This window comes from Triticum dicoccoides, chromosome 4B, assembly GCF_002162155.2.
Source record: "Triticum dicoccoides isolate Atlit2015 ecotype Zavitan chromosome 4B, WEW_v2.0, whole genome shotgun sequence".
Classification (NCBI taxonomy): Eukaryota; Viridiplantae; Streptophyta; class Magnoliopsida; order Poales; family Poaceae; genus Triticum; species Triticum dicoccoides.
This window is the reverse complement of record NC_041387.1, coordinates 672,924,396-672,937,019: the sequence shown is the minus strand read 5'-3', so window position 1 is coordinate 672,937,019 and position 12,624 is coordinate 672,924,396. Positions and strand designations below refer to the sequence as shown.

The following is a 12,624-nucleotide window of genomic DNA, read 5'->3' as shown; positions in this document are numbered from 1 at the left end:
GGTTTGTCAGCTTACGTGGCGCCACTTCGCTTCTTTTGACGCGCCATTTGTTGCTCCTGGATCAACCCATTCGGACATTTCTCGTCCCACGCGCTAATTTCTGACACATTTACTATGGTCCATCACATTTTGTTTTGCCCTCTCGAGCTCAGCCGCTCCACACCAAGCCCTTTCAAACTCTTCTTGGTATCACAACTTTGATATGCTCTGCCTGCTCGCCATATTTTTGGGTGCCTCAATTTTCTGGATCAGTTTAAATATGTGTCAAGTGTGTCACGGGGTCTTGTGCACACGAGTTTCATGCAGCTGTCTATAAGCTCGACACATCCGAGACTGACCATTCCAATAAACTTTTTCTGCAGTGCATGGTATGGAGTTTGGGTATGGAGCCCACGAATACGCGACCAGCGGAGTGTTCCAAGTAGAACCGAAAAGCTGTCCTGGCTTTATCTTCAGGCGCTCCGTGTGTATGGGCACCACCAATATGTCCCGGGCTGAAGTCCGCGCTTTCCTAGAGGATCTTGCGGAGGATTATCATGGGGACACCTATCACTTGATTGTCAAGAACTGTAACCATTTCACTGCTGACGTCTGTAAGCGTTTGACCGGAAAGCCAACTCCTGGATGGGTGAATCGACTGGCCAGATTAGGTTAGGATAGATCTTAACAATTTCACAATCTGTTGCTCCTGGGCTATGTGGATTCTGAGCTGTTTCTGACTTTACATTTGTGGCACCAGGTTCCGTCTGCAACTGTGTCCTTCCTGAAAACATCAAGGTTTCAGCGGTCAGAGATGAAACTGCACACCTTGAATTTTCTGGTAAATTTGCCTAACCTCCCTCTCCCTACTTGTTTTGTACACACTCAAACGCTGCTTTGTGTGGTCGTTTACTTTCCTGTACAGATCCATTTTTACACTGCTTTGACTGCTTAGACGCTAGCTACTTTGATGTTGTTTCCAGTCCTTGCGCAAAGGTTGTGTTTATTGGCTGTAACCGACCATTTCAATCTATGATGATACGCTTAATCTAGCTTGTCTTACGATGGAATAGCGATTGTGAACCAAATTAGTATTATCAGGATATTACGTATTTATGTTTACCCTTTTCTACCAAGTTGAAATAGTGTGGACATTTGAGGTGTTAAGTAATCTGCAACCTGAAGCCTGAGAATGCGATGTTCTATCTGCTCGAATTTCTGTGAACATTTGTGAAGTTGTACTGTTAAAATTGGAATGTGTGCGCACAGCCAATTGTCAACATACATTACTTGACTAGCGGGAATCTCTGAAGTCCACCATCACTGCTTCATCCATATAACTAAATATAGCTTGTATGGTTCACTTTACTGCTCACAGGACATGTTCAATCCTGACTGCTATCTGAGCCTAAGATAGTTTACGATACAGCAGTGCAACAGCTGGTGCAGTTTCCTGTCTTATAGTCCCTTATTTTCTACTGGTACTAATGGTTAGAGTGTTAGACCATGTGCTGTGAATGGATCAAGTATTTACAACATGGCGAGGCTTTTGCTTTGCAACTGATACCATGCTATTGCTTCAGATGATGATTTGGAGTCGGACACATCGATCATCGACAGCGACATCGGTGATCTAGATCACCTCCTCACAACACCAAACAGCGACGTCGTACCCCCGAAAGACAAGACGTTAACTCCTGGAAGGGATAGCTTGTAATTGTTTCAGGTTATTTATGCACAGCATTACCTGCTTCCGGGTTGTTTGCCGAGGATGGGAGATCTTAGCCGTGGTGCTGATGTCCTCTTGCCAATGGCGGTGGCAGATCCTGATACTGATCCGGTCGAAGTTGCTGCTATATATATGTTGATGTAGAGAGCGGGGGTAGCGGGTGTGGCTTGTGTAATCGTGGCGAAGGCCAAGTTAACCAACACGTGTGAGATGGTTGCGTGCATAGTTGATTGTAACTTTTAATTGTTTTTGACAGTAGAGTGCAGGTGTATAGTGCTTGTGTAACTAGCTGTTGGGTTTATTTGACAATTGTTTTGTTGTGTAAGTACAAAATGGCCTGACTTGCTGTTGTTTCCTTCACTGAAATTAATGTGGCATGTATCTAAATTTGCACTTCATCCATCCCATACTATATAGTGCCATTGCTTCTATTAAAATAATTCAATCAATCTTCAAAACTATGAACAAATATTATATGGAAATTTGTATATGTGTACAATAGCAAACATATATCATTTTTTGGGGTGCAAATGTATGTTGTATGAGACAACGAGAACTATATCTCGCTATCTTGCTTATAGTGAGATGGAAGGATCTTTATTTTTTTTGAGAACAGAAGGAAGGATCTCTTGTGTCGATCGTTTTTACTCTCCCGTCGAATCTGGGCCGACCTGATTTGGTGTTCTTTTTTCGTTCATTGGCATTCTTGTTTGTTCGATCGCTACCGTTTGTTGGTTTGGTCCAGTTTTTATTGTTTTATTTTGTTTTTTCTTTCCATTTTCTTAATTTCTTCATGGTTTTATTCAGCTTTCCGTTTTTCTTTGTTTTTTGACCGGTTTTCTTCATTTCTTCACGTTTTTATTGATTTTTCTATTTGTTTCTTTTTTCTTTGCTTTTCTTGTTTCTTTTGCTTTTCTTTTTTTCTTCATTTTTCTTTATTTCTTTTCTCAGTTTTCTTTGTTTTTCCTTATTTCCTTCTCGGTTTCATTGTTTCCATATTTTTTCATTGGTTCTCTTCAGTTTTCATTTTCATTTTTTTTGTTTTTTGGTTTCTATTAGGATTCTGTGTTTTTTTCTTTGTTTCTTTTTTTATTTGCATCTGTTTTCTTTTTGTTCAAAACATGTTCACTTTTTCTTTCCAGTACGACATCTATTTTTAGTGTGCATGTGGAACATTTGTTTGATACACGTTGAACATTTGCCAAATACATGACGTACATTTTCTTCTTAATACATGTTTTGAACACTTCATTCAATAAATGGATGACATTTTTCAAATATATGTTAAATACTATTTTTATGATAATAAACACTTCTAAAACTACGCAAAACATTTTTTAAATACATGATTAACATTTTCTCAAATATATGTTTTTGTTTTTACTTTTTCCATAACCATTGTACATTTCCTAAAAAATGGAACACTTTTTATATATAAATATAACATTTTCAAATACATAATAAACATTTCTTTAAACATAATTTTTTTATGCTACACTTTCCCTACAAATTGTACATATTCTATATAGAACAGGAACAGTTTTTATATACATGTTTAACATCACAAATACATGATTATTTTTTTGATAAAAAATATTTTCATACTTAGATATTTCCATACATGTTCTACATTTTTTTGTAGATATCAAGAAAATTCATTATATACACATTAAAAAATAAAAATACATGATTAATACTTGTAAAATATATTTTTTGTCAACTTATTTTCATACACATTGTACATTTATCGTATATATTTTGATCATTTTTTTATGTATCATTTTTCATATACATGATGTCAATTGTGAAATATATATGTGTTTGAATTTTTTTGAATGTCTTCAATTATATTTTTGATATGTGTTCAAGATTTCAAATGTGAAGAATGTTATCAATATTTTTTAAAAAATATGCATACAATTCTTTTACAATGTGTTAACCTTTTTTCAAATTCATGAATTTTAAGAAAATTTCAGTAACTTCAAGTTTTGGAATATCTATATTTATAATAGTTTTCGAAAATATAAACAAGCTTAAAAAGAAAAGAAAAAAATAAGAACAAACGAACGGAAATTAAAAGAAACAACCGTTTTGCTACTAGGCCGGTGACTATATGTGTCCTTACACGAAGCTGCCTTCCACCTCGTACCAAGCGAGGCATAGGCGCAACTTCATGAAACGGGTGCCCCTGTTTCTCGTTTAGGCTTTAGGCAAGCGTCTGTCTTAGGCGCAAGGGAGGCCACAGCCTCGTTTTTTCTGTTTATTTGACGTTTTTGCTTTATTTATTTATACTTTTATATACCTCCAATATTCTTAATATATATATTACAAAAAATAGTCTACATAAAAAAATTGAAAAATGATAACCAAGCATTTTCAAAATATTAAATCTGTATAGAGAAAATATTTGAAAAAACATGTATATGAAAAAATTTATACAACAAATACAATGTGTTTGGAAAATTTATTATGTGTTAAAAATATATTAATCAAGCTTTTGAAATAATATTGAAGAGGTATTTAAAATGTTAATAAAACATTTGCAAAAAAAGTTAATCATGTATGTGAAATGTGCTAATCAAGGGCTTGAAAAATGCTAAAATGTATAGAAAAAGCCTTGACAATGTATTCAGAAAAATTTGAATCTTTCATTTGAAAATATTAATCAAGAATTTGGAAAAACATATAAAGTGTGCACAGAAAAAATGCTGACCATGTATTAAAAAAATATTAAGCTTGTATTTAAAAAGGTTAAACCTGTATTAAAAACATACTTGATACATAAAAAAATGTACCATGTGTATGAAAAAGGTAGACATAAATAATAAGATCTGAATTTTTTTAATAATGTATTTGAAAAATGTTAAACGTGTACATAGAGAATTGAGAACCTAGAATAAGAAAACAAGAAACAAGAGGAATCAAAGAAAACTGAGAAATGAAACGGAATAAGAAACTAAAACAAAGGAAAATAGTGCAATAGTATGAAAAACAGTGAAATCAAGAATGGAACAAAGGAACCAAAAATTTTGTTGAAGAAAGTATGAAAAAATGAATAAAATAGTAAAAACAAAGAAAGAAACAAAAAAAATAAAGGAAACAAAGGAAAGAAAATGAAGAAAATAATTGAAACCGATAAAGTAAAAAAGTAAACCAGTGAAAATAATGCAAATCGAAAAACCTGAGAAAGAAACAAATAAAACTAAAGAAAGTAGAAAAAGAAAAGAAAAGTCCAAACATGTATCTTCGTCCATCCAATACAATAGTGTGATTGCTACTTCCCAGAAATTAACACAGCATGTATGTAGATTGGTACTTCATCCATCCCATACTATAGTGCCATTGCTTCTATTAAAACAATATCTTCAAAACTGTCTCGTTCATTGGCTTTCTCGTTTGCTCGATCGCTACCGTTTGTTTTGTCCAGTTTTTATTTTTCTTTTTGTTTTCTCAATTTCTTCATGGTTTTCTTTGGCTTTCCTTTTTCTTTGTTTTCTTGTCAGCTTTTCTTCGTTTCTTCATTGGCTTTATTTGTCCTATTCTATTTGTTTATTTTCTTGTTTCTTTCTCGGTTTTCATGTCTCTTTTGCTTTTCTTTCTTTCTATCTTCGTTTTCTTTATATCTTTTCTCGGTTTCCTTTGTTTTCCTTGTTTCCTTCTTGGTTTCACTGTTTCCATCTTTCATTCATTGGTTTTTCTTAGTTTTCATTTTATTTTTTTGGTTTCTATTAGGGTTATGTGTTTTTTCTTTGTTGATTTTCATCAGTTTCCTTTTTGTTCAATGCATGTTCACTTTTTCCTTCCAGTACACAATATACTTTTATTCTGCACATGAAACATTTTTTTGATACACGTTGAACATTTGCCAAATACATGATGTACTTTAATACATTCTTTTGATAAACGTTGAACTTACATGTTGAACATTTGCCAAATACATGCCCTTTCATTAATCATTATATACATTTTTGTCTATAAATTAGGAACATTTTGATGAACATACTTAATATTTTCAAATACATAATTGACATTTTTTAAACATTTATTTATGTCTACTCTTTCCATACAGATTGTATATTTTTTGTGTACAACAGGAGCATTATTCATATATATGTTTTACATTTCAAAAATACATGATTAAGATTTTTGAAAACTTTTATTTTCATATCTACATTTTATCCATACACATTGTACATTTTTTTGTATACAGGAAGAAAAATATTAGATACACGTTTAAATTTAATCAAATACTTGATTAATACCTTTTAATTGTATATGTTTTGATTTAAACTTTTTTTCATGCACTTTGTACATTTTTCGTAGATATTTGGATCATTTTTTATGCAAATTCATCATTTTCAGATACTTGATATTAATTTTGAAATATATAAATCGGAATATTTTTGAATATTGATTAGTTATATTTTAAACAATTTTTCCACATTTTTAATGTCAAGAATGTTATCAGCATATTATATATTTATGCTAAAATTCTTCTACACTGTGTTGTGATTTTTAAGAAAATTTCAGTAATTTCAAGTTTCCTATGTCTATATTGAGAAAGTTTTTCCAAAATATCAAAAATATAAAAATAAATAAAAAGTAGAACAAACAACCGGAAATTGAAAGAAAGGACCGTTTTGCTACTGGGCTGGCAACTATATTTGTGGGCCCTATTACTCGCTTGTAGCGACTTTTAGGGAACCCTCCGGTTTAGGCGAGCGCCAGATAGGCATCCTAGACGCAGGGCAGGCCACAGCCTCGTTTTTTGTTCCTTTTTTTTGACTTTTGATGCTTTATTTACTTTTACGTCTATTTATACTCAAAATATTATAAATATATATATTAGAAAAAATTCTACATAAAACATTTGAAAAATGAGAACCAAGCATTTGAAAAATGTCAAATGTGTATTGAAAAAATATTTACAAACAATTGTATATGAAAAAATACATACAAAAAAAAGTTCGTTCGGAAATTTTGTCCTGTATTTAAAATAATATTAATATTTTATTTTGAAAAATGTAAATCAACCATTTGACATATGATTAAAAATGTGCATATCAAAATGCTGACCATGTATTAAAAAATGTTATACTTGTATTTGAAAATGTGAAACCAATATTAAAAAAGTATTAGAAAAATTCCAAAAATGTACAATGTGTATGGAAAATGGTAGACATAAAAAAAGAGTTCAAAAAATGATATTCATGTATTTCAAAAGTATTAAAGGTGTATATAAATATGAATTTGTTTGAATATGTATTTAGAAACTAGAAGAAACAAAAAAGAAACAGGAGGAATTGAAGTAAACCAAGAAAATAAAAAAAGAAGGCAAAAACAAAGGAAGCCAAAGAAATATAACTAAAAGAAAATCAGTGCAAAAAAAGTGAAATCAATAAAGAAAAACAAAGAAAACCAGGACATAAACAGTGAAACCCAAGAAAAAAATAGGGACACTAATTCAAAAAGAAAAAAACCAGTGGAAACCAAGAAAGAAACGAAAAGTAAAGAAATGCGAAAGAAAAAGAAGAAAGCAAGTGAAACTGATAAAGAAAGGAAGAAAACCGGTGAATAAACAAAGAGAAGCATGGAAACCGAAAAAACACGATAAAGAAACAAATAAAACTAAAGAAATCAGAAAAGAAAAGAAAAAACAAAAAAATATTTTTCTTGAGGGGACCCTAAATTAATTGAAGTAAATGAAACCAGTGATGCAAGCGACCGAAACGATACGATGGATAGAGGACCGGCCGGTTGCTCCCGTGGAATGAAACATCCTATATTATTTAAATCTAATGACATTTCACATTTATTTGGATCTGTAGTACATAGGCTCATAAGCGGGCGAGACTCTGTGTTGAGTTCAGACGGCGCCTGGCGGACATATCTGGGCCGGCCCATTTAGATGTTCTGAACTTGTTCGTTCCCTGAACTGCTGGTACAAGGAAAAAAATGTTGTTTGTTCGCTCTTTGCATAAAATGTTCATAAATTTGACAAATATTTATTTATTTTTCAGTTTCCAGGCTCAGCTATACCCAGAGATGAACAGTAAATTCAAAAAATAGCAAAAAGAAAATATAAAAATCCAAAATTTGTACACATGAAAGTTGGGAGAATCTTCTAGGTGCGCGCCAAATTTCAAGGTGTTTGGAAATTTGAGGAGTTCATTGTAAAAATAATTTTTTTTGCCTGACAAGAAAACTTTGAAAAAGTGCACTGTGTAGACCAGGTTCTGTTGTTTTTTGCCACGAGCTCCACTAATGTCCAGACACTTTGAAATTTTGCAAGCACCTAGAAGATTCTGTCAGCTTCCATGTATAAAAGATTCATATTTTATTGAATTATTTTTGCTATTTTATTGAATTTACTGTTCGCCGGGAATAGATGAGCCTGGGCACCGTTTTGAATTACCGCTCTAAATACCATTTTCCACTCCGGGGTAGCCGGCTGTTTGTAGTCACTACAAGGTGGTAACTGAGCGTATTTAACCACGAGTGGATACGACTGGTAACTCCTGGGCTTAAATGCCTAGTGGAATACCCATGCGTAACGCCTCTTTAAACTGAGTGATGAAGATCTGGACTGACAAGCAACCGGAGTGATGAAGATCCCCCAACTAGAACCCATTCGACTTGGTTGTCGCCATCTATTGCCGGTGTTGATTTGGCGTTAGCATTCATGCGTCTGAGCCTGCCTGAGAATTTAGGTGGATCTTATGTCATCGCAAAACTTACCGGGTGGGGTATTCCCTCATCGGTGGGCTTAAAAAATCCATTTCAAGAAGATAGTCCCACCACGTCCTAGATCGTGTACCATGATCTCCAATTTTTTTTGTGTACCATGATGGGGCTGATGCATGTGGTCGAGATCACTAATTAGAGAGTACCCCTTGAGAGGCAACTCCCCAGCTCCCCTCATCTTTGAAACTAAATCCCATGTTGATAGGTTTGGACAAATTTATATTTTTATTCTACAGAAAAGCATGAAAAACCTAAAAAAAAATCAGTTACTGGATTTTTTTTAATTCTACAAAAAAATGGAAAACCTAAAAAAATTAGATACCAAAAACAAAATAAATGAAAGCCTGAAAAAAAAACCAAAGTAAAAACCGGAAGCACAACCATGCTTTTTTTAAGAAAAAATTGAGTAGCATAGTTGTATTTTTTCACTTTTCGGGATGCACAAGCACAATCGTGTTTTTCACTTTACATGCTCCACGTGAAAGCACAGTTGTGGGACGCATATTTATGCGTCACGGCGAAGCAGAACGGTGCTTTTTTTTAACTTTCGGCAAGCACAACCATGCTTTTTCACACCCTGTGCTTCATGTGAAAAAAAATAAAATAATAATTTTACAATAAAACTTAGAAAAACTAAACAAAGAAAACTAAAAAGCACACCCTGAAAATGAAAAATAAAAATAAAAATCCCATGAATGCCCCAACGCGCGACGTGGGACGACGGATGCCCGCAGAAAATCCCCCACCCGTTTGCTCCCCCAACGCCGCTACACACATGATAGGATCTAGACGATTTATGCACGAAGCCGCAGAGCGGATCGTGCCACCCATGAAAAACTGGGTGTCACCGTTCGATCTCCATCGTCCACGGTTCGTCCACACCAAGTCGTCCACATAGTAGTTTCGTACTTTGGTTTGCCCCATGCATGTCGTGATCGACGGATGATATATAACGCGAGGTTCAACGAACTAATAATGTAGCTTGCACAGGCGGGCTAGTTTCGTAAAGGACCGCCGAGACTGGCAGGTTTGACGATTCAAGATTCCGGCGGCACCGTCCGAGGATTGTTGATTCGCGGGCACCAATGCGACATGCATGCTGAACGCGACATCGCGTCCTTCGTCCACGTGTTTTTATGGTGCCGTGCATCCTGTAAAAAGTACCACCGGTCTATTTGTACTGTGAATTCATTCGTTCATTGACTATAATGCACGCACAACTTTTACTATCCTACTACCTCCGTCCTGATTTATTGATCCCATTGTATTTTATGCAAAATGTTCTTTCATGTCATAAGAAATTATATCATTGAAAACTATGTACAACGATGTTAATTTTTTTTGAGATGCATTAACATTTTGTTAGTTAAATCATTGGTCAAAATTTAGCACATATTACAAAAAGAATCAATAAACCCTAGCGTAGCTTTCACCAGGCACCACAACTTTCCGTCCTATATATGGACGCGACTAGACACACACGTCTCGCCACGGGCCACGAATGCATGCCAAAGATGGATGGCGAGGGAACTGCCATACACATCGGCGGCACCACGAAAGCTTGCCCTCGGCCCCTTTCGTGAGTGTCAAATCAGATCCACGCCTTTAAACGCAGTATCAGGACCGACAGAGAAGGTTTTGCCTTTTGCACGTAAGCATCAGTTTTTCTTCTTCCTACAAGTAAGTGTAATGTTTATCGACCGGGCTATCCAGCGAACGTCACATTTTTAGGTATTGCAAAACGGACGTTTTTCCGAGCAAGTTGTTTTCCTCGAGGATGGCAAGTTTGGTTGACGGGCATGACAAACCCACCTCGGTTCATTGTTCGCCAGGAAATTGCCGTGCTTGCAAACTAAAATTCTCATCCCCACACCAATATAAATTGCCATGAAAAACGTTCGATTTGCCATTTTTGAAAATCTAATGCCTGATTTTTAGCGTTTCCGATGTTTATTTGCCAGTCACAACATTTGATCCTGCCCTTAGGGCGGTTACGCGGATTAGCTTAGACCACTCCCCCCTCCCCTATTATTCTCACCGGGTTAGGGCCAAGCACTGCTGGCCAGCAGAGGCCAGTGTTTTAGCTAATGAGCATGCAACACTTGTTTTACCATTCTTTGTAGAGGCTAGGATTTGAGCTGACGAGAATATGGAACTAACTCTCCCATTCTCGTCACAGAAGGTTGGTTGGGCGATTGCTGAGATGAAGGCTATTTCGGCGCCCGGGCCGGATGGTCTCCTGGTCTCCTTGTTCCACTAGTTCTGGGCGCATCTTTAGCAGACATTTATGCCAATGTTCCACGAATTTTACATTGGGACATTGGACATGTCCCACCTAAACTTTGGTGTCATTATCCTGATCCCCAAACTAGTCGGGGCAACAAATATCCGACATTTCAGGCCAATCACGTTGATTAATATTCAACAACAGATCATTTTGAAGGTGTGTGTGATACGGTTTGCCACAATGGTGAATGCCTCTCTCGCCCCTAGCAGTTCGCTTCTCTAAAGGAGCATCGTATCTATGATGAGGTGCTGGCTCTTCATGAAATTGTTCATGAGGTTAACGTCCAATGCTAGAAAGGCGCCTTCCTTAAGTTAGACTTCCGCAAGGCATACGACCGCCTTGACTGGTCATTCATCCGCCTAGTCCTGGAGCTAAGGCGGTTCGATGATCGTTACTGTCGGATCATGCAATTGATGAGGAGCAGTAGCACTACGATTAATATTATTGGGGAGGTGGACCCCAATTTTAGGCCTTCTCGCGGGGTGTGGCTATTAATCTTACAACCGACGCCTTTGCGTCAATCCTGGATAAGGCTAGGATGGCCGGCCACATCTTCTGTGTGGTTAGGCACAAAGTTCCTGGAGGATGACATCATGATCATGGTAGAAGGATGAGAACTTGATATCATCAACCTCAAGTTCCTTATCCTATGCTTTGAGGCCATGTACGACCTTAAGATCAATTTCGGTAAGAGTGAGGTTGTGGTGATGGGGTATTCGACGGTCGATCAGTGGTAGATTGCAGGTAAACTTAATTGTAGGTCGTCCTCCGTCCTTGTTGCTTACTTGTGCTGAAAATCCACTGAAAATTAAACTGCAATTTATAGCCAAAACAATTGATACTGAACTTAAAACATTCAGAGCACCGAAAAACACATCATGAGACCCAGCTGAACAGGTGATTCACCATTTCCATCCATACGTGTAGGGTACATCAACATTTAAGTACAAGCCAAACCAAAAACAAAAAACCTACCAAACTAGCGTATGCCAAACAGTTTTGCTAGAACTCATCTAGATGAGATATAATTTGGTCTCATTTATCTTTTATAGTCATTTGATGTGATGCTATAAGATGCGTGTGCGCTGACGTGGGGTTGTATTTGTTCTTGTTTTCAAAATGAATAAGACCAAATTATATCTCATCTAGATGAATTCTAGGTACTCCCTATGCCAAAAGTACGTACAAAACTTATAGCCGATCGATATATCCTATGTACAAGATTCAGCGTTTACATCCATACAACTAGGGATTGTACACATCTACCGTCTAGAGAAATAAAAAATAGACAGAAGGGATCCACCGCTGCATCTACATCGAACCATACGTCTCCAAAAAAAGGCACAAATTAACATCCAAACATGGATCCACTGCTACACAAGGGAACAACACAACAGTAAGCCAGATCTAGCAAAATCGAACAGAAAATCTAGGGGAATGAAGACAGGGGGGAAAGGATACTTACAAACCAACCACGGATGGATGGAGAAGGGAGGGGGGACGCAGGGCTTGCAGATCGCCAAAGGAGACGGAGGAGTGGCACAGAGTCAAGCAAAGTAGAGAGCATAGCACAAACACAACCGAATCGCCAAGGCGTTGACTTCACCTCTCCCTCTGCGCTCCCTTGAAGAAGCAGGGGATGGGGGGAGGAGAACCAGATGCCTAAGAGCATCTCCACCCGCGTCCCCAACAGGCCCCCCAGGCGACTTTTTCGGCGCCGGCGCTAAAAGAACAGTCCAGTCGCGCCCCAGGACGACGAAAAGCGCCGGTTCGGCCCTTTTTTCTGCCCGGCAGCCGCAGGCCGAACACGGCGCGCAGGGGGGCGCTTGGGGGCTCCGGCGCAAGGGAAAAGCGCGGCTGGCCCACGTCGTCAGGTAAAAAGTCA

The 12,624-nt window shown here is 36.8% G+C and overlaps 1 protein-coding gene and 1 pseudogene across 1 annotated transcript in view; both read left to right on the top strand.

Moving 5' to 3' along the window:
* The window catches only part of LOC119292250 (deSI-like protein At4g17486), a 3,700-nt gene extending 1,594 nt beyond the window's left edge, over positions 1 to 2,106 (top strand). Inside the window, exons 2-4 of the mRNA XM_037571085.1 lie at positions 363 to 650; positions 740 to 820; positions 1,563 to 2,106. Coding sequence (XP_037426982.1) covers positions 363 to 650; positions 740 to 820; positions 1,563 to 1,696 — 503 coding nt within the window. The 3' untranslated portion in view covers positions 1,697 to 2,106. The remainder of the gene's footprint in view (positions 1 to 362; positions 651 to 739; positions 821 to 1,562) is intronic.
* Positions 1 to 12,624, top strand: part of LOC119293057 — a 16,459-nt pseudogene that overhangs the window by 2,394 nt on the left and 1,441 nt on the right.